The sequence below is a fragment of the Sycon ciliatum genome, chromosome 9 (genome assembly GCF_964019385.1).
Source record: "Sycon ciliatum chromosome 9, ocSycCili1.1, whole genome shotgun sequence".
In the NCBI taxonomy this organism is placed as follows: Eukaryota; Metazoa; Porifera; class Calcarea; order Leucosolenida; family Sycettidae; genus Sycon; species Sycon ciliatum.
The window spans coordinates 6,746,667-6,768,949 of record NC_088651.1 but is presented as its reverse complement, the minus strand read 5'-3'; the positions used below and the strand labels follow the sequence as shown (position 1 = coordinate 6,768,949).

At 47.1% G+C, this 22,283-nt stretch overlaps 1 protein-coding gene across 2 annotated transcripts in view; it reads right to left on the bottom strand.

Annotated features, from left to right (window-relative positions):
- Window positions 1–21,584, bottom strand: part of LOC135824949 (uncharacterized) — a 32,069-nt gene extending 10,485 nt beyond the window's left edge. For both annotated transcript variants that reach the window (XM_065337685.1, XM_065337686.1), the window contains exons 1-5: window positions 21,258–21,584; window positions 18,281–18,420; window positions 17,411–17,446; window positions 5,127–5,414; window positions 1,045–1,191 (exon numbers count right to left, since the gene is read on the bottom strand). In XM_065337685.1, coding sequence (XP_065193757.1) covers window positions 1,045–1,191; window positions 5,127–5,414; window positions 17,411–17,446; window positions 18,281–18,420; window positions 21,258–21,300 — 654 coding nt within the window. In that variant the 5' untranslated portion in view covers window positions 21,301–21,584. The remainder of the gene's footprint in view (window positions 1–1,044; window positions 1,192–5,126; window positions 5,415–17,410; window positions 17,447–18,280; window positions 18,421–21,257) is intronic.
- Window positions 21,585–22,283: the final 699 nt, after the last annotated feature.

Below are 22,283 nucleotides of genomic sequence, written 5' to 3'. Positions count from 1 at the left end.
CTACTAAAGACCACCGTGACTAGCGACCAGCCTGCTACTAAAGACCGCTTTTTCTGGCCCCAAGGGGGGGTCGTTAGTCACAGGTTTACTGTACAGCAGCACTGAACTGGTACATGTATGTGTGTGTGCCACACCCAGCCGTGTTTGCACTACTTTCAGGGTGTCAAGGGCAGTGCAAGTTGAGGGTGTCAAATATACCTACTGCCAAATATGCACTTTGGGTCGGACTTTACTGAGCGCTACTGTGACACTGCTTGTCGCATGTACAGAACATGATATGACATGTGCGTGTTTGCAACATGCTCAAGCCGTATTGCATACAATACGGGTACTAGACACATTGGCCTGCTTTTTTTTGTGCATAGGAAGCAATGATAGTTACACAACCCCCCCCCCCCCCCCCCAACGGTGTTCAGGGCAATACATCCCCCCCCCCCCTAACAGCGTTCAGGGCAGTACACCCCCCCCCCCCCCCACCAGCAATAGGGAGGTTTAGTCCCACGTAATCCGTGTGTACTTTACGGGTGTGCACCAGTGACCCACGTACAGCCATTTTCTGACTCACGACATACCGTGTATGGAGGCTTACCCACGTCCCACGTGTAAGGTGTGAGGGTGCTCAGCTGAAGAAGTTTCCGAAGCACGAAATCAAAATATTCGATGAGCTTCGAAGCTTCGTCTTTGGCCAAGCTTGGGCCTTTCGCTTCACGCTTTTGTTTGTTCCGTGTGACTAAAAACAACATTGCGAACGTGGGTCCATTGCATGAACTTTACGTGTGTATCACCCATGTTCCCGTATCCGTTACGTGGGACTAAACCTCCCTATTCAAGAACAACAACACACGTCCCGGGGTACTTTGATGTGATAAGAACGGTTTCACACTACACTGGCCAGTATGGTATGGTATTTTTATTCACCAATCGAACAGGCATATCTGCCTTCTTGCCGAGATGGCCAGAGCCAACCACGGCTCCCCCTAATTGATGAACAGTATTGAGAGTATTCTCAAGGACCATCTCAGAATAGGAAGGCATTCAACTTACGATCTTCTCCTCCCTGTCTTCCGCTAGAGCATCATCAGCACTCAGCAGGCAATCATGTTTGGAAGTACTCAGCTCAGTCTTAGCGTCTTCCTGGCCTTCACCGGACTCTTTCACCTTGAGAATTGCTGTTAGCCATTCTTCAATTTCCTGGAGATGAAAGTGTGCACACACAGACACCCACACACCAACACAGCAGCGTGGATAAGCTCTGCATCCGTGCATAGAACACCCTCCTCGTGTACACAATGTACTGTACATGCGACATCACCCAGTGCCCATCAGGACAGGAGTATGCGGTCAGGTTATACTAGTGCAGTGCACGAGTGGCTTCAACAATGCTGCAATCTGTATAGCCATCAGCCCGGACTATCCGCCAGATATCTATAAAGTCATCACCCCCCCTCCCCTCCCCCCCCCCCCCCTGTCTACCCGGTGCAAGCCCCCCCCCCCCCCCGTCCACTCGGTACATATCTGTAAAGTCCCCCCCCCCCAACTGGTCTACCCGGTGCAAGTCATCCCCTCCTGGTCCACTCCGTGCATATCTGACCATGGTGAACTGGGCAGGCCGGGGCGTCTCGTCTGTCCATTGCCTGCAGAAGAATCAGCACCAGATTAGCGAGACACCACCACCAGTCTTGCCAGTACTAGTACACTACACTGGACGTTGTTTAGATAAGTGCAGACTGGAGGAAGGCGGCGAGTACATGCAGAACACACACACACACTCACACACACACACACACACTCTCTCTCTCTCTGTCTGTCTATCTATCTCTCTTTCTCTCTCTCACACGCACCCCCCCCCCCCCCCCCCACTCACTCACACACATTCTCACACACATTCTCACACACATTCTCACTCACTCACTAACACACACACACACACACACACACACACACACACACACACACACACACACACACACACACACACACACACACACACTGCTGAGACTTTACTGAGCGCTACTGTAACGCTGCTTGTCCCATATCCTGTGTACAGAACATGACATGCACTGGGTGTGTACACAAGCGCAGCGGAAAGGCAGGTGACGTTGACGTCCTCAACAACTTGAAGACGCCTACAAGCTAAGCCAATGTGAAAAGTACCATCGAAGACGCCTATCGAAGACGCCTACAAGCTAAGCCAATGTGAAAAGTACCACCAAAGACGCCTACAAGCTAAGCCAATGTGGAAAGTACCATCAAAAAGTGGACGCTGACTAGAGTCGTTGATCATGCAGGTATATACATGTAGGTGAGAAATAGTCACATACTTCGTGTGCAGAAGTAGGCCATACATGTACCGTAGAAGTTGCAGTCCAACCAGTTTGAACACATCCATATTATCGTAGTGCACTATTTCGTGTTGTAACGAAATACACATTATGACACTGGTGGTAGAGGTAACATCAAGACACGCCTTGCCTGAGGAGTACAAGAACCACACTATCAACCACTGATGTGTGCAGCCAGAACCTAGCAAGCTACAACCATTATAAGTGAATGTTGATGCCGGTTGCCATGTTACGAGTGGTGGCAGCATCGCAGAAAGGAATTCGACCTGCAAGGCCTCCGCTTCCGATTTCAGTTGTCATCTCCAGTTGTCCTTCCCGCAGAAATCCATCAGCAATAGTGCATAGTCATCATTCATCCCCGTTCTCTCATCACCCTGTCAAGTCACCGTTGTCGTACAGTAGTTCACGGTCATCCCTTTGGACCAGAGCACGGCGTAATACTGTCCTCAGGAAAGAAGAACGGGTCACGCCGAGAGACCGGAGAGAGAGAGACCGGAGAGAGAGAGAGAGAGAGAGAGAGAGAGAGAGAGAGCGAGAGAGAGAGAGAGAGAGAGAGAGAGAGACTAGCACAGCTGGTGGCAGAGATTCTTTCCCCATCGTCTCTTTATGAAGAAAGTCCTTTCCAATGCAATTCTATTAGTTCCATTGTCCAAGATGTCATTCCAAAAGATTTTGTCGTCCCCGAAAGGTACATCGTTTATTTCGTACTCTGACCCCCTCTTTCCTCTATCGAATTAAACACAGTTTGCTACGCGGGATGACGTAAATCACATGCATGCGCATGTACATTATCGGTCGACTTGAGATTTAGGCCCACACCCCCCCCCCCCACAAAAAATGAGGTGTTCGTTTTAGGGACGACAAAAAAACTTTTGCGACGACCCCGGAGCGAGGAGATACTAGAGAGGTTCTGCAAAACGAAAATGTGTACGAACTTTCGCTCCACGTCACGAAGTGAGAAACTTCGCACGAACTTTCGCAACTTTGGACGCGAAACTTGCAGGGAACGCGAAATGAACTTTCGTAGGAAGTTTCGTGAGATTGGGTCATGTCGTACGTGCACTTGGCGCGTGCAAACTACGAAAATGTGCAGAACACAAAGTTCGTGCGAAAATTCGTACACATTTTCGCAAGGCCTGTCGCGAAACTTCGTTCGAATTTTCGTTGTGCAGAACCTCTCTACTGTAAAACATATAATTTTCGGTGGAAACTTTAATTTCGGTGATTTCAGTAGAGAAACCAGGCACCTAAATTTAAATTACACCTAAAAGCCACTAGAGTATGCACTGCATGTGAAGGGAAAGCTGGTCACCTAATTCTACGTTACAACCGAAACCTGGCAGGTCCCTGGCACGGAAATTTTAATGCACCTAAGATTACATGTTTTACAGTAGTACGGAACTGGCAGTATACTAGTAGTAAATTTCAATCTTTACAAAATAGACAACACTGTGCACAGTGTGGATGGTAGATAAAGACAAGGCCTCCAGACGAATTTGCCTACAGACACGGACTGGTCTTGGAGGCAGTTTACCAGCTACACATGAAGTGGTTTCCAGGAAGATTTGACTAAGTTTCACACAGAGAGCAGGCCAAGGACAATCAGAGTCACAGACAGACTATCCTTTATCACCAACGCTCAATACTTGCTAACTGCTCTTTATCACCAATACTCATTACTAGCAGGCCAAAACAGAACTGGTGATTCAGTTGAGCAAGCCCCGATTTTGGGAGCTAAAGCAGAAAGTGTGTAGCCTGTCATTAAAGAGATTCCGCACAACATAATTACATTAGTAAAAACGTAATCGATCTACGGAAAGTCTTAAGGGTCGTCGCAAAAGTTTTCTGTCGTCCCTGAAACGAACATCGTTCATTTCGTACTCGGACCCCCCCCCCCCCCCTCCCTCTGAAACAAACACAGCTTGCTATGCTGGACGACGAAAATCGCATGCATGTACATGTCATATGTACAGTGTCGGTCGACTTGCGATTTTGGCTCGCACCCCCTCCCCCCCAAATGAATCATGTTCGTTTCGGGACGACAAAAAACTTTTGCGACGACCCCTTACGTACACTGCATGCGGATCCGTGTTCCGCCATACATAGTTTTCGAATCACGTACAGATAACGCCTGCGGATATAACGACAATCCGCGAATAACGACAGAATTTCCGTGCCCAGAGCAAAGTCCCATCTAACTGTAATACATTAATGAGACTTCGGATATAAGGACACTTCGCGAATAAGGACACTTTTCTGATGCCCTGCCGAGTGTCGTTACTGTATATGCAAAATTGACTGTAGCTGCTTTTGGCAACTCCAAACGCATTATTGTACGACCTAGAGAGAGTTGTAAATTTATATAAGTACCCCAATCCACTTACGGAGCACCTCCGACTCCGTTAGTACAGCTCCATTTACATACTCTACGTAGACAAATTTCCGTAAGTGGAGTGCAAACTCGCGAATTCGTGGATTTTCCCGCCCAATTACGCAAAGTTGCTCAACTTTATGTAGTGCAGAACCCCTCTATTGTCAGTATCAAAAGCAGTTTGCCAAATAGATAGATACCGTACTCACTCGATTAGACCTCGAGTGGGTATGATTATACGGTATAGATCGAGAGAAGAAGAGAGATTCTCAATGAGCCTTCTTCTGTGTGATGTCATGGGCACGCATCATCATCACAAGGATCAGAGCACGCAGCCGTCTAGAGTCACATCTCTACTAACTTAGCAAACCAGCATGTGGAAAAAAAAAGCAAGTGTCACGTGCTTCACATACCTCATCGGCCTCCTCGGAACCTGCCTCCTTTTCCGATTTGAAGAAGATAGATCTCGTCGAGACGTTGTTACCGCTCGTGGTGCCGGAGGTCGCTTCGCAGTAGCTGACCGTTAGGATACGTCCTTGACCGATGGCCTCGCACTCCGTGTGATCCTCCGTATCCAGAATACACACGTGCAAGTTGCAGACGGGCAGCTGACGCTTCATTTCGCTCTCGCCATCCGATTTGACGTCGCCATCAGACGGGACTCTCTGCACGCTACCGATGCTACTGCTGCGACTAATTGACTGGAGCACCGAGCATGCAAGGCAATACACAACACAGAACACAAGTAAATAAATAAATAAAGGACCAAATGTTACCAGTTATGACCTACTGTAAGTCAACTAATACTCGGCGCATATTTATTTTTTTTCATATTTATTTTCGGCTACCGTACTGGCAATATATATGGTCGCAGTGAGGCCATGAAGCTTTACATTGGCACATGTTTACCGCACGCAGGGCGTTACATGCAAAGTCGCACAGGAGCCGTTACACAGGTTTCTATATTGCCGCAGTCCTTTTTTTGCTATTGCAGGACTTCCTGCTGCGTCCAGTTTTGAATTTTTCACCACGCGGTACACGTGCTTTCACAGTTTTCAGCCTTTTTTGCAACGAAAAGATCGCCGCACCCCGCCGGACGCGCGTTACGAACGCAACGAAAATTTGTCGCACTAGCCTGGTCGCGCGTTACGCCGCACCCCCCTGCGTTACGCGGCAACATATATTGCCAGTACGGTATTTTCGGCCTAATCATATTTGGCCGAAAATTTGCCGCAGCCGAAATTTTGTTTTGCCAGGTTCAGCATGACAGTGTATACAGGCAGCATCAGTACAGGCCGAACATTTGTTGCAGCCTAAATGTGTTTTAGCCCTAGGAGGCTGACATTTGAATGGGCCGAAAATCAGTCGACATATAGTACTGTCTATCAAAAGTACAGTCTGTATCGGCTATAGCGTACCCTTTTGATTTCCGTGATTTTATCACTACACTCGGACGTCTCTTATCCGGGCACCTTGGGACCGGGCACTGCCCGTATCTCAGATTTGCCCGTATCTCAGGATAACTCATCTACCATGTATCATTATCATTTTTGAAGAAGTTTTTTGGCGCATATTGCACATGTTCAGGTTACAAAAATAATCCATGGATAAAAATGTGTGGATTACACAGGTTGGCAGTGACAAATAAGCACTTGTGCATTCGGAAAAAAAGTTCAACCCCCCAAATTCGAAGCATTTTTGCCATAGGAACTCAAGCTGAGGGTGGCCGGTAGAGAGACGTGCCTGTATCTGAGGCGTCGAGATACGAGGCGTTTGAGTGTACAAGCATAACCGATGCATCACTATATGCGATACGATCGATTTTTTCTTTTCTTTTTCGATCGACACATGAAAGGCAAGGAAATACTTCCAGCATGGCGTTTCGACAAATGAGCATGCTGCATAGTTGACAGTGCCCGCATTTCCATAAAAAATTCTGTTATGTACATGTACCGTAAAATCCCGCCAGAGCGCCCCGTCTCTCCCATCCGCCCCTCCCTGACTTCTTGTCAGGGACGTGATTGATTGTATCCTCGTATGACTCTGTCGCAGTCTGTGATGCCGTACTGTACTGCAGACGCGTGCTCGACCCCGTTGGACATGTACGCAACAGTGCCCACCCTCTTGACCAGGGATCGCACAAACCCTGCGTTTTGTCGGGTCTGTACGACTCCTGGCTCTTGACCTTTGGTCGGTGTACGAGATGCACGAACAGTTTTCGTAGGGTGAGTACTTTTTCATGTAGCACTGAATGCGGCAAGTAGGACTCGCCCATCCGCCCCTCCCCACCTGAAGCGTCGAGGAGGTAGGGGCGCTCTGGCGGGATTTTACGGTACATGTATCACTATAAAAATAAGCAACGTGAAGAAAGTAAAAAAATAGGGCCTTTGATATTATTGCTACATGTATGTTAACCCTTTATTACCGGATTACTTGCACAGCATGTACCAGGATTACGAATTTCAGCACAATTTCCAACTTCACCAGGTCATAACTTTGGTCTCCTTCACTTGATTTTCACAATCTAGGGCTCGTTGGAAAGCTCTTGGCAAGAGCAACGCCAGGGTACCAAGCTCCATTATCTAGTCGCCACAAATCAGGCGCGGTAACACAGCAAAGTCGTCTCCAAGCCTGATATGCAAGCAATTTCGTCCCATCAACGCCATTCCACTCTCCTTCATCGTAGAACGCTCAAATTTGTTTGAGACGATTCAAACTTCAGCTGACTACGTCAATATCACGTGCTTAGTCGCTCAAAGAGCACAAGTAAAGGGATTTCCCCCAAAAATGGCGAAGTGATCGATCAAAAATTTGAATTTGCTGAGGTGAAAATACGGCGCGCGATATCTCTGGTGTCCGATATCGTAACTCTTCGGCGATTGTTGCATTGGATAGCTTGGAGTTTCCGCTACCAAATAGACCTTTCGATTGTTGAATTCGCACAAGAAATGATGGAGTTCGAAGATATTACTGGCCTGCAGACTTTCGATCATATATGATCGAAAGTCTGCAGGCCGGTAATAAAGGGTTAAAGTTATCACTATAGCCGATAATAATATAGTGTGTTATGCATGTTTTGATTCTTTGTTGCCATCATAATATCCGATATATCATTACGTCCGATAATATTGGTTATAGTGATATTTTTACTGGATAAAATACGTTTTGCTTTTGATATTTCGTACCAATATCACTGTAGCCGATATATTCTTACATCTGGTCACTCTATAGCCGATACAGACTGTACCTAGATCTTAATTATACAGTCAGCACTTGGTCCTTTCTTTACTTACCGTAATGTCGCGTATAAAAGCAGGTGCTTACGGCCGTATAAGCCGGGGTTCAAACCATGCTTCTATTCAAAACATGCTTTTATGTCAACATCATCAGTTTGCACTGTGCAGTGCATACTGCCACGCATATACGTGCACATGTACTTTGCAGAGAGAGGCTTCTATTCAAACCATGCTTCTGTGTCACGGCGCCCTTCAAAAATCGGCTTCTATTCGAGTCATGCTTTTATACGCGACACTACAGTATCGTTGATAAATATGGTGGTAAAGACACACCTGGCAATATGGCGGTAAACACACGCTTATCGCCATATTGCCAGGTGTGTCTTTACCACCATATTTATCAACCATAAGTACAGCTGCAGTGGTGTCTTCAACTTCATTCTCCCGAGTCAAGCTCCGTATGAAGACATCCAAGAAGAAGATTGCCTGACGAGTCCAGCGGGGACGAAACGTACGTCGCAATCGAGCTATGTCGTTGCCGTGTCATCATCTATGTGCCATGCGCTACTTGATGTACCAGCCTGCTATGCCGGATACCGCCAGCCATGCATCGACCAGGCGCCAGGCGCGAACTGATGGTGGTAGTGGTGAGAAGGAGAGCTCTGTGCCAGAACTTTGCAGCCTAGAGAGCGTGTGTGGGCAGGCATGTGTTCATCGCCATATTGCCAGGTGTGTCTTTACCACCATATTTATCAACCATAAGTACAGCTGCAGTGGTGTCTTCAACTTCATTTTCACACTACAGTATCCATAAATCAAATTCACACCTTCCACTTCTATAGAAACGTTATTCACTAATAATCTATACTTTCTGCGCTAGTAGCTCCCTCACCCGAGTGACCGTCCACATGGCCATCACGGCAATATTTTCTGTGCTGAATCAAATCCTCATTACAATTGTAGCTATCACCAAACTATGCTTTATATTGGCCAACGCCCACTGAACATGTCATAAGTCGCCTGATAATTGCATTGTGCAAGAAACTCGGAGTTGCTATGAACTCTGTAAACCTCCTTTGTGCCGTTGTGTGTATTAAGGGGTCGTCGCAAAAGTTTTCTGTCGTCCCTGAAACGAACATCGTTCATTTCGTGCTCGGACCCCCTCCCCTCCCTCTGAAACGAACACAGCTTGCTATGCTGGACGACGAAAATCGCATGCATGTACATGTCATATGTACAGTGTCGGTCGACTTGCGATTTTGGCTCGCACCCCCTCCCCCCCCCCAAATGAATCATGTTCGTTTCAGGGAAGACAAAAAACTTTTGCGACGACCCCTAAATAGGGCTGAAACGATTATACTAATTACTCGGTGAACGATCGATAATTCCTTATCAATCAAGTAATCGCTACGTTATAGATTACTCGTTAGGGATTTTGAGTCCAACAAGCACTGAAAACCCTCGTTTTGTGAAGTTTGAATCAGTTCCCACTGTGAGTATGCAGTTGCCTGGGACATAGTGCATACATATTCTGAGGTTAAATTGACTTCAAAACTGCCATGTTTCGGACCTACCCTGTCACTGGTGCAGATTTTTGGCAATATGAAAGCCTAGCTTTCGCAAACAGAGTAATTTTCGCACAAAATTCTGACACTATTTGCTAATGATTATAATCGATTAATCGATCGTTAAGCTAAAGAGTAATCGATAGGTGAAAATACACGATCGTTTCAGCCCTCGTATTAAATAGTGCTCCACGTTATTGTGTTGAGCCCTCTCCACTGGCAAAAGGAAGTTTTCCTCCTTGTGATAACATTGGCTCAATATCCGAGTACAGAACATAATACACAACAATGTTTTCATTAGTGCTGAAGCGATTATGCCGATTACTCGTTACTTACTCGATAAGAAATACATCGAGCGGTTATTTCGATTGTATCAGCTAAACAAGTAGAGTGGTGCTTACCTCAGTAAGGGATTTCCCCCTTTCGAATTATGTGGGGTTTGCGCAAAGCGTGCACGCGCCGAAAGTGTTGCCCGTACTGTCGTGGACATGGAAGTCCAGTCGGAGGTCAAGCGGCCCCAAGGTGATGGCCATGCAGTCGTGAGTACGCATCGGATCAACATGTGCACTGTGCATGCAACGTTCTGTACGCACTGAGGGCGCTGGCCCCGCATCGTTCGACCGGATTTCCATGTCCACGACAGTACGACACATACATGTACTTGCAACATTGATGTTACATCATGAAAAAGACAAGTACAAGCGCAATCTGAGTAACATATCGACACGATCATCGTCTCCAGCTGACTGCTTTTTTTACAGGCAGCATGCAGGACTGGCAGGCTCAGTACGGATCCTGTCCAGAACTGGAGTTGCCTCGCGAGCGAGTAGTCTTGAGCTAGAGTGATCTGCAGTTTGAAGTGTTTCCCGTTTTGTCGACCATGGCTTCCAGGATCACTTTTGCTCAACGACCTAGGCCTGGCGCCTGGGCCTATTTTGAGCATGGACAGTAGAAGCACTCTTGTCATCTGTGTTCGAAGACGTATTCAAGGCAGAGTGGAACGAGCAACTTGTTGGCGCACCTCAAGTCAGCGCATCCATTGAAATTCGCCACTGTGTCCCCACATCTGCTTTTCCTCCATCATCTTCGGAGATGTCAGGAGCCTGGCAGCGTTAGCTCCCGTCCCCTTCCCTCCTCACCTGCTGCTGCTGCCGCCGCAGCAGCGGCAGCTGCAGCAGCAGGCACACGGCCCAGGGCCGAGACAGGGTTTGTTAACGTGTCAGCAGCAGCATCAGTGCCGGAACCCACAATAGAGCTAACTTCAGCTGTACGTGTAACACCAACGTTAGTGGCAGTCGGAGCAATGCTGCTCGTTACAGGATCTCCAGGGGAAGCTAAGAGGGTCTCCAGAAATTGACTAGCCTCTGCCTCTTGCCGGAGAGCATCCCCGACTTTCTTGATGCCAAACATTCTCTGAATAGAGTTCTGCGAGATTTCTCCGTAGTATAGCTGGAGGCACTCCATATAAAATCCCGATGATGCTGCGTGCATAGATGTCGGACGGCACATGCGCCAGCAGGCTCATCTGATACCCGAGCAAGCACGGCACGCACAGCAGCAGGCACAGGAGCCCCAGCAGGTTAAACTGCCTTCTGCTTGGGGGTCCGCAACGACTGTGAATCGACACAGTCATCGCACGGTATCACGAAAGTCAACGGGAATGTCTGAGTCAGCTGAGTCGCAGGCGAAGGGCACCCTCAGCTCTTGGGTTGCAACCACTGCATCTCCTCAGTCTCATCCGTGTACGTCTGGACGGTCCGAACAGCTGACGGACTTGTTGCTGGATTGGATCGTCGATTCTACGCGCCCGCTTTCCGTCGTTGGCGATGTTGGACTAAAGGCATTTGAAATCCACCGAACCTGATTTGTCAGTCGGAGCAATGCTGCTCGTTACAGGATCTCCAGGGGGAGCTAAGACGGTCTCCAGAAATTGACTAGCCTCTGCCTCTTGCCGGAGAACATCCCCGACTTTCTTGATGCCTTCAAACATACTCTGAATAGAGTTCTGCGGGATTTCTACGTAGCATAGCTGGAGGCACTCCATATAAAATCCCGATTATGCTGCGTGCATAGATGTCGGACGGCACATGCGCCAGCAGGCTCATCTGATACCCGAGCATGCACGGCACGCACAGCAGCACGCACAGGAGCCCCAGCAGGTTAACCTGCCTTCTGCTTGGGGGGTCCGCAACGACTGTGAATCGACACAGTCATCGCACGGTATCACGAAAGTCAACGGGAATGTCTGAGTCAGCTGAGTCGCAGGCGAAGGGCACCCTCAGCTCTTGGGTTGCAACCACTGCATCTCCTCAGTCTCATCCGTGTACGTCTGGACGGTCCGAACAACTGGTTGACTTGTTGCTGGATTGGATCGTCGATTCTACGCGCCCGCTTTCCATCGTTGGCGATGTTGGACCAAAGGAATTTGAAATCCACCGAACCTGATTTGTCAATAAGCCGATTGTTATATCAGCTAACCCACTAAGGAAAAACCCCGTAATCATATCAGTACTAGAACTTATCATGTAGGGAAAAGTGTAAAGCCTAGTTAATCCCAGGCTCAAGTGGTGGTCGGAACAAACACTGGAGCAATGTAGTATCGGAGACAGCTGAGAGCCAGAGCCTCAGCTGTTGTCTTATCTCGTTGGCAGCTGCATTGCGCAACATCGTCTCCCGTGCGAATCATATGCCACGACTTGGCTCCAAAGAATGTTTCAGTTCGTACTGGAGCTGCAAAGCATTGTGACTTCGACGTAGTACGCTAACTTGCTAGCACTGCAGAGAACCTGGTCAGGAGCCGCAGCAAGCAGCAAGAATGGCGGCTGCATGATGTTGTTCATGATACCCAATGCACCAGTTGAAGGACCGGAGTCTTTTCTAGACGTGTTCGCATTCGGTATATGCCTGCTAAGCATCAGCCCAGGCAACCTGCCATCAGCGGGACTGATACTGGCCGATAGAAACAGAAGCTCTGTTGTACTGGTGGATGGCAGCAGCCGACTAGAGCCTACGCCTGAGGTGGTTAGCAGAAAGGCACACGTAGAGAGCGCAGCGGAAGGTTATCCTCTGGAGCCGATTGTTCTCCCATGTCGGCACAACTAGGCATGCGACCGTCCTAAAGCCGAGGAGATTTTCATTGTTGAGTGTGGAGCAATGGGATTCACAGAACTCAACATGGCGACCAACCCTCGCTGAAACCCACAACCCGACTCATCTTCTCAAAGCAAGTTAAATCTCGCCCGCATTTTCGCTCTCGCCTGGTCTTCTGACCATATCTTGCTCCGGAAATCGTTATCACCTCGTCTAATGCCTCTTTCCTTTCCCAGCTCTATTGGCATGGGGTGAAGGCCTTTCCTGCACACGTTGGCAGCAAACAGGAACATGTTGAGTAGTATTATACACACTGTACTGTATTTATCGTCGGTTGCACACTAAGCGTGTTGTGTTGCAAGCATCGCAAGTATTGCAGTGGCACTCTGGTGTGGATATGTTGCAGGTACAATTTGTACTAGGTGAATTCTGAGCTGAAGTGCAGAAGTGTATATCGACATTTTTTCGACATACGAACTCCCTTTCCCAGCTCTATTGGCATGGGGTGAAGGCCTTTCCTGCACACGTTGGCAGCAAACAGGAACATGTTGAGTAGTATTATACACACTGTACTGTATTTATCGTCGGTTGCACACTAAGCGTGTTGTGTTGCAAGCATCGCAAGTATTGCAGTGGCACTCTGGTGTGGATATGTTGCAGGTACAATTTGTACTAGGTGAATTCTGAGCTGAAGTGCAGAAGTGTATATCGACATTTTTTCGACATACGAACAGGCACTCCCCCCCCCCCCCCCCCCCCCCCCAAACGACAAGTTTTCTTTCTAAATATACAGGTCGTCCCCCGTTAATACGAGTCCGGTTAGTACATAAACCCCGTTAGTACATAAGAAATCTCAAGTCCCGGACGAAACATGGTCACTTCCATACAAATTGTGTCGGTTAGTACATAATTCGTTAGTACATAAACCCTGTTAGTGCATAACATTTCTCCGTACCCGCATGCCACTTACCTCAATAGTACATAATTTGTTGGTCTTTTGGGCTTCCAGTGGAGGCACATCGTGTTCTAGTTTCTACTGGTGGACGCAATTAGCTCAGAAATCAGAGCGCACATCACAAACTGACAAAGCTCTGTTTATCCCCGAGTGACTGTACAGGTGCGACTGGGCAGGTCTCATGTAAAATGTCTGGTCTTACAGTAAAACTGTAGAATCTTCGCTGACTGTGACCGTTATAACATAATTTTTATGTTATATCGAGGGAATCAAGAATATCTCGCTCCCTAGTCATGGCAGCAAGAAACACTCTGAAAAGTTGAAAAAAGTGAAAAATTCTGATACACAAGCAAGATATGTACACTTTCGTTTAGTACATAAACCCCGTTAATACATAACATTTGTCAAGTCCCAGAGATTATGTATTAACGAGGGACGACCTGTATATTGGTATTTATGGATGGCCCCTTAGGGGCCGTCCGGCGTTACCGATTGTTTTTGCAAAACGAAAAGTTTTAGTATTTTTCAGCCCCCACCCACCCACCTACCTTTTCTGCAGGTGATACGAATTCCAGCAAAATACTGATGTCAATTCTCGGCACCCAGAAGTAACTGGACATTCTCCATCTGCATGCAATAATTATTTTCAAAGTAAAACTCCTTAAACCCACCCCCAAACGAAAAAATTTCGTTTTGGAAATACTATTGGTGACCTCGGACGGCCCCAAAAGCGGGATTCACAGAAGCTTTTTGCGATGCTACATGCGATGCGACTGGATCTGCGATGGACGCGTGCGATGCGAACTCGCGAAATACCATTCACAGAAGAAGTCAGCGATACGACAACGTCTTGCTGATTTGGGTACGTCACCATGATATTCGCGCGGTTTGGTACAACTTGTACAAATTTATAGGCAACTCTTGAACCTTTGTACAACTTTGCTGTAGAAAAGGTCAAAATCGTACGCCAAATTGCTTGTCGCATCGCAAAAGTTGAGCCAAGCTCAACTTCTGCGATGGCCCAGTTGCGGCAATAGGTCTTTTGCCAAATAAGACACGCAGTGACTATGGCGGGGCATGGCATGCGTACTGAATGCGTGACCCAGGCACGCGATACATGCAGTACATTCCTCCCAGTGCGAGCTCTTGTTCTGCAACCGCAACGATCAATCACCGCGTTTGGCGTGTACTCACCCAGGCGGCCAGAAAAAACGGGACTCTCCTGGATCGGAAAAAAAACCTGACAGCGAAGGATTCTGTTTTCTTCTCGCTTCTTCATTGCTGTCCGATATGTAGAAAGGGTTTTTTTGCATTTACTTCTTGCTGGACCTTTGTGATATGTTTGATACATGGCTGATGAAGCGGTCAATGAGCCGAGCACTTCATCTCTAGTGGCGGTACGTTGCGATGAAGGGAATGTTGATAGTAGTCCTGCGAGGGAGAATCAAGTTGAATTAGCGATCCCAAAGCTCGGTTTTTGATGCCTTTGGACAACGAGTCCTTTGAAAAATGGACAATCAACCAGTTGAAGACTTACCTGCGAGCTAGAGGAGCCGGAGTGTCCAGGAAACGGGGTGATTTGCTCGATCGGTAAGTACCACTTCAGGATGCAGTCCTCAACATTTCGCACAAGAAAAAGTACATTTTATCGATACATGTTTCACATTCTAACTTTCTCCATCTGTTCAGGGCCTGGTTCTATCACATCGATCCAATACTGTGCACTCCAGATATATTTGGCGGCAGGCATCGGCAAGGAAAGCGGAAAACCGCTCAGAGCATTGTTGACGCTGAGCTCGTGGAAGCCCATAGCGACGCAATGAGCATATCGTTCTTTTTAGCAGCTACATTTCATGCTAGTTTTCCTGAAACTGGGTCCAGCTCTGCTCTACCAAAGGACCTATTGTATGGTTGCAAAGATACTTTTATATTCGCCCTTGTAGGTTGTGACCATGGAAATTGATAAACCGCAAGCACTAATATTAATCAAGAGGGGTATTGTTATTCATTGCACTTTTGCAAATATTGCAATCTAAATTATATCATACTATCCACATTTATACCCACTAAGTCATTAGCTGCTTCGTATTGTGCATGATTGTTCAGGCATGACAAAATTCGTGTTGCTGAAGATCAATTCGCCATGGAATGCTAGCAACAGTTGGCATGGAAAACATAATTTGCTTCAGCAAGTAAAGGAGCCTGGAATATTGTGAGCAGGCAGCGAACAATCCATATCTGAATGATGATAGGGAAAAGAATTGTTGGAACGATCTTTGAAAAGATAGAGAACTCCCTGATTCGCTCCATCAGACACTCAACATGAATTCGTAACGTGGCAATTTGTTGCGTTTTCTGGACATCTTCTAAGGCCATCTGTTGCTTGATCGCTTGAATATTCAACTTTACGCCATGTGGCATCAAGAGATCCCGGATGTCAAATCCTTGGTCTGCCATAATCAAAGCCCCATAGCCGGCTACTGGCAGAAGATCTAAGTAGTGGCTTCTGATTGTGAGCTCGTGGTCACTGGTGGATCCCGTAAATGACTTGGAGGTAAGCGCCGCACCACCATCTGGGGTCATACGGATGAGGCTCGTCAAGGTAGTAACGTTATGCGTCTTATATGAGCTGTAGAGTTGCAACTGCGCAGACTGGAAGCGATATTACATTTCAGCACTGTAGCATCTATGATCATGAATGTTGTAGGATGCAGCTTTTTGAAAACATCCAGCAATCGTTCTGCCACTAGGGAAGGACGCGGCGAGATTGGTATGTGTGCCGTGGCGAAGGCTAACCATGGTAATGAAAAAGCTCTCCAAGCCAATTAACTTAATCTTCCGTTCATCACCGGGTTTCCTTTTCCTGGAATCGGCATCCACTGGTTTACTGCGAAAGGAAAGACGCTCTTATAATCCCGGTGAAGAAATTGAATACATGCAAACGCAGCAAGCAAAGGAAAACCAGTGTAATACTGAATGTCAGTCTTCAAACTGAGCTAAATCTCCAGGCTGAACTCCACTTGGATATCGTCGATAGCGACTATAGTATTCATCAGTGAAATGGTTAGAACACACCACTATATTGTATGACATGATGGTACCCGTAGCCATTCCGCTCATCTCGACGAATGGCGGCAATCCAAGACTTTCTTGTGTCCAACTCGTCACTGCTCACGCTCTTAGCTTCTCCAGTTTTCGATTCCTTGCTAGTAGGGAAGACATGGAACAAAGTATTTTGTCTGAACGTCGGTCGCTGTTGCACTGCGGAACGCAGCAGTGATCGCCTTTCCCATGGCTAAAAAATCTGGAGAGATGTTCTAGAAAACAAAACTAAACCCTTTACAAGAACTAGGCAGAGAAAATCCAGTGACCGTCCTCATTATATTATTCTAGAATGTCGATCGCGATCGCTGGAAGAAACATAGTTTTTGAAAGACACAATGCACAAGCAAAAAAAAAGAAAGTCACTATTTTCTCGACGCGTGGGTGAGTACACGCCAAACGCGGTGATTTTCGTTGCGGTTCAGGAACAAGAGCTCGCGCGTGACTCGTAATGCACTGCATGTATGGTGTGCCCGGGTCACGCATTCAGTACGCATGCCATGCCCCGCCAAGTCACTGCGTGTCTTATTTGGCAAAAGACCTATTGCGTGGGGTGCGAGATGGCTGCGATTTGGGAATTTCCCGGTTTCGCGGCAGTCGCATCGCAAAAAAGCTTCTGTGAATCCCGCTTAAGTAATGCACGATAAAAGTCCAGCACGGCATGTGAGACTTGCTCACTTTGCACAGTCAAGTACTGTCAATGAAATGCACACGAGCAACAGACTTCTATCCTTGGGATGTGAACTCACCCGTGAGATCTTGCTTTTTACACGCCCAATATGTGTCTGTTAGTACAACACAGATAGAGGAAAAATTGTAGGTTTAGTGCAAAGTCTTGATAGAGGACTTGCAAATGCAAGGGGAGGGGGGCTAATTTACACGGAGTGTTCATCCCGTGACGAGCAAGCCTGGGATACAAGTGTGCTGTGCTCTCGCCTTCAGAGTAAATACACGACGAATTTTCTCACTGGGACTCGGTGACTTGTTTTGCGGGGAAAGTGATTACAGCATTGCTAACTTCCGCTGGTGTCACATTTTTTGTCCACACGAGAAATTCAGGCTACATGACACATTTGCCCACTGACCCCCGAAACTAGAACCAAATTTGCATGCGCATCACACACAGGACACTTACAAACTTGACTTGGGTAAAAAATAAAAAAAAATAAACGCCAAGCTATGGGTGTAAAACATCTTGGGCCAGCTCGGAGCCCCAGTGATCTGTACAGTGATCTATCAGAGCAAGTATGCACTACATGCACATGTACACATCGTTGAAAATTTAATATCAACGACGGTAGCTAATTGGGGAAATGACAGCCTAAAACATCTGGGTAAAAGCATGGGTGATCCCCCCCCCCCCCCCCCCCCCCCACACACACACACGTGTCGCTTTCCAGCTGGTCTAGCAACACCGGAAGCCCACCAGATTGGTCATGTTGCGTACAGCAGTGTATGCATCTTCTCAATACTGTACACTGGTGTATTGGTATACGGTGATATCGCTTCACAGGTATATATCGACAGGGAGGGGGTTACAGAAGGGCAGGCAAACAGTACTTTACTGCAGGGCTGAGAAAAGTCAAAACAGCTCGATACAGAAGAGAGTAACTTCTCACCTTGGGTTTGTAGTAAGAGAGGGTTCCTGAAGTGATGTCCAGGACAACATTACGTGATATCCACGTGTTCTTGTGGCGATGTCGCTTGAGTAGCTGACCATACTTTATCTCATGATCCTCGAGAATCTCACTGCCGCTCACTATTGCAGTAAACACATGCACACACGCACACATACACACACACACATCTTCATTCGAATATTTCCTCCGTGTGCAAGTGCTACCCGACGTTCAACCCTTTGGGCCTCTACTGCAATGACTACAACATTAAATTTCCTACGCATCGAGTACATATTGTTCAAGTTTCCATCAAAACATATTCGGTACATATATAAAATCAAACTGTTCTTGTTCCTTTGCTTTGGCCTGTATTTCACCCGACGAGAAGGCTGGAAAGTATACTAGTGAAAACTATCAAGATGTTCAAGAGCCTGAAGTGTGTTCTTCTTCTAAGTATTATTCTTTGCCAATTTTTGCCAATTTTGACAGTATTGGGCTTTTTGGAAAGCTCTTGGAGTTGGACAGAAGACTACAACGAACTCAAACCCGTCGTCAAGACGACCCATCGTTGTCCACTATAATGCACCAGGAATGCCGCTGCTACACAATTTTGAGACATTGGGCCCACCGCCATTTCATTGTTCTTTGCTCAAATTTATTTAATTTTTTTGCAATTACCGTCCAACTCGCAACACGCAGTCCTGGGCGAATCGATTGTATCCAAATGGTGGTAACTAGAGGTGTGTGAGGGCTGCGAAGGATTTTGCGATTCAACGACCACGACACCGGGAGAAACCTACATTGTACCAACTGAGTAGCATAATATAAGTACGTAGTTTGTAGGTATCGTAACTGGCTGATTGCAGAAGTTGAACTTGGCTTAACTCTCGCCTTGAAAAGCGTGATTCGGACCTTCTTTGCTGCAAAAGTTGTACGCTAGGTTCAAGAGTTGCTTGTAGATTTGTACAAGTAGTACTGAGCTACACGAATGCCAAGACGTCGTACACCCCTTCACTGTGCTTTGCAGCGACATCGCGTTGCTGACCTCTGTGCGTGGCAACTCATGAGTTCACATCGCACTGCAGGACCACCGGAAGCAGTTTTCGATTGGTCCGGTAGTGTCATAACCTGTCATATGTTGTGTATGATATGGCGGGAACACATGCCCTCAACAGTACTGCAGTGAACATGACTTGTCTGTCCCCGGGGAAAATCGCGGAAAAAAATCCCAGAATTTGCGGTGTAATTTGCGGTGAATTTGGGGTAAATATGCGGTGAATATTATTGATATGTGGCAAGTTTGCAGTTGATATGAGGCAATTTTCAGTGAGTATGTAGTGAAATCAATCAGTTACAAGTCTCTGGTGTAAGCACTCGTCATAATTATTTGAGTACAAAGCCACCACGATGAGACGTTGCTGACCGAACAGTGCACTGTGTGTACGTGTAGTGCAACAAAAAAGTTCAAAAATGCGGTCTTTTAAAAAATCGCAAAAAAACGCGCAAAAACGCGGCCGCGGAATCGCGATTTTCCCCGGGGACAGACTTGTGTTCGTGGCCAAAAGGTTTGGTCCGGTGTATGCAATGTGCAAGCCAACAGTGCAGGTCTGCCGGAACTCAGGTTTGGTAAGCACATTGCGTCGCATTGTGCATTGCTGAAAAAAGGCTTCCATGGATTCCGCTTTAGACGAAAATTCATGCGACATGCTGGACACTGTTTACGTTTAGAGTTTATCAGTAGAGCCGCACGCCGAAGAACTTAGAGCCCAAGAACGTCCAGCTTAAAATGATAGGAACGTCACCGTCGAAAGTTAGAATGTCGGAGTTGGTTTTCTGGCACCTTTGGGGATACATATATGATCCGGTACGAATTGTTGCTAAGAGCGTGCTATAAGAACGCAGCCAGGTTGCTGAGAAATAAGAGCGCCCCAGGCTAACCCCTTGGGGACGTTCTTGGACGAGCGAATCTACTAAACTCAGAGTGCATGTGCATTGCCAAGGTGGGTGGGCAGTCAGGAACAGGCCTGCGAGGCCGGGTCAGCTGGCCCCAGTAAGACAAGTTGCCAGTGCCAGGAAAGGCGCTAATTTACAGAAGGGTATGTAATACTAATGATCACATGTGATCCCACAGCGTCCGATAAAGCACAGGAACTTCCTCCAGGTACTGCATGTAGTCAACCATACTCTTGTCGTGCATGCCACCCCTTCCACGCGCGCACATACCGCACACACACACGCACGCACGCACACTGTACTGTACTGTACTGTACTGTACTGTACACACACACACACACACACACACACACACTGTACTGTACACCACACACACACACACACACACACACACACACACACACACACACACACACACACACACACACACACACACACACACACACACACACACACACACACACACACACACACACACACACACACACACACACACACACATACGCACACACGCTTCTTCCCCTGATAACGGAGGGTTGAAAGTGAGAGGGAATGCATGGAGGAAAGTGGGAAGACCACCCTGTCCGAAGCAGTGCTGATGGGCATAGCACCATCCTACTATGAAACTGTTCGGTCGCATAACACCATGCAAAACCAGGAAAACAATTCTTCTTGACCCCTTCATGACTGTAATGCATGGTACATGTGGTGCATGGACAAGTTTTACACACGGGAGACAAGCACACCATGAGCACACGGGAGCTTCAGGGCTTCCAGCTCAGCAAAGTTGGCTGACAACCGACATATGCTGCGGACAAGCGAGTAAAGATACACAGGATAGACAACTGAAAGTACATCATCGCCATCAACTGTTCGAACGCAGCTCCTCAAACCATACGTCCTAGTAGATTCGTTCGTTTCTTCTCTGACATGGATAAAGCGAAACGCACGGACGACAAAGCGTGTACCTAAGTACTACTACTAGTAAGTAACTTAGTTACTTTAGTCATGGGTTGCGCCTCACCTGAAGCAGTGGCCGTTGATGAGGCTCGCTTGCGAAGGCTCATGGTGGACGAGAACCAAGTACGACATTCAGTCCTCGGTCGATGTTCTCAAACCACTATACTCCTTCTTCCGCAGACCATGCAAACACACACTGCCAGCACTTGAGCTTCGAAGAAGTGGACTCAGCTGTCACTGACTGAAAGCTGTCTTGCTCCCAGGAGCATGCAATGGAGAGAAGAACATTCAATAAAATTACACCCGCGCTCTACCTCAAAGTCAAACCCGAAGTCAACAAAGGCTGAGTCGAAGCTCCTTGCTGAGTAGTTTGGGAAAGGTGAAAATCTATTTTTCCAGTTTCGGCATGGCTTGTCGTCAGCTAGCTATAGCTAGCGCTAGCTGCGTGTATCAAAACATGCATGTAACAATTATTGTTATTATTGTTAGTAGTAGTACTGTACGTATACGCGCTCTACACACGAACTACAACATGACACGTCAACATGTTTTTTTTTTTTGCTGAGTTCATTATCTTTTTTTTTTTTTTTTGTAGACTACTTGTACAAACTGCAGCTGCACTGGTGACGTCATGACCTCTCAAGTCTCAACTCAAGGTCACATACCGTACGATAATATCTACTATCTACATGTACGTACATGACTTTTTGTACATCATCGTACACTCATTACTAGTCTAGGGAATCTTCACTCTTTGACTTTTCCGATGAGTTTCGTTTTTCTGAAGAGGTGTCCACTGGCCTCTTCAGAAAACGAAAGCCTCCTCGAAACTCCACAGCCTCATCCGATGAGAGAGGTGGATTAGTTCCGAATAGTTTGCTTTGGAATAGGGCTTGAAAGTGCTACGTCACAGCATAGCAACAATTTCAAAAATTCAAAAACTGGATCCACTTGGATCCAGTTTTTGTATGGATCCAAGCACATTTCAAGCGGTCTTACCCCCCAGCATGGTGATGTAGCCAGTGAAACTGACTGATTTGGCTACTGGGGGCGGGGTTACAACTGGTGGCAAAATAAAAGTCACACCTGC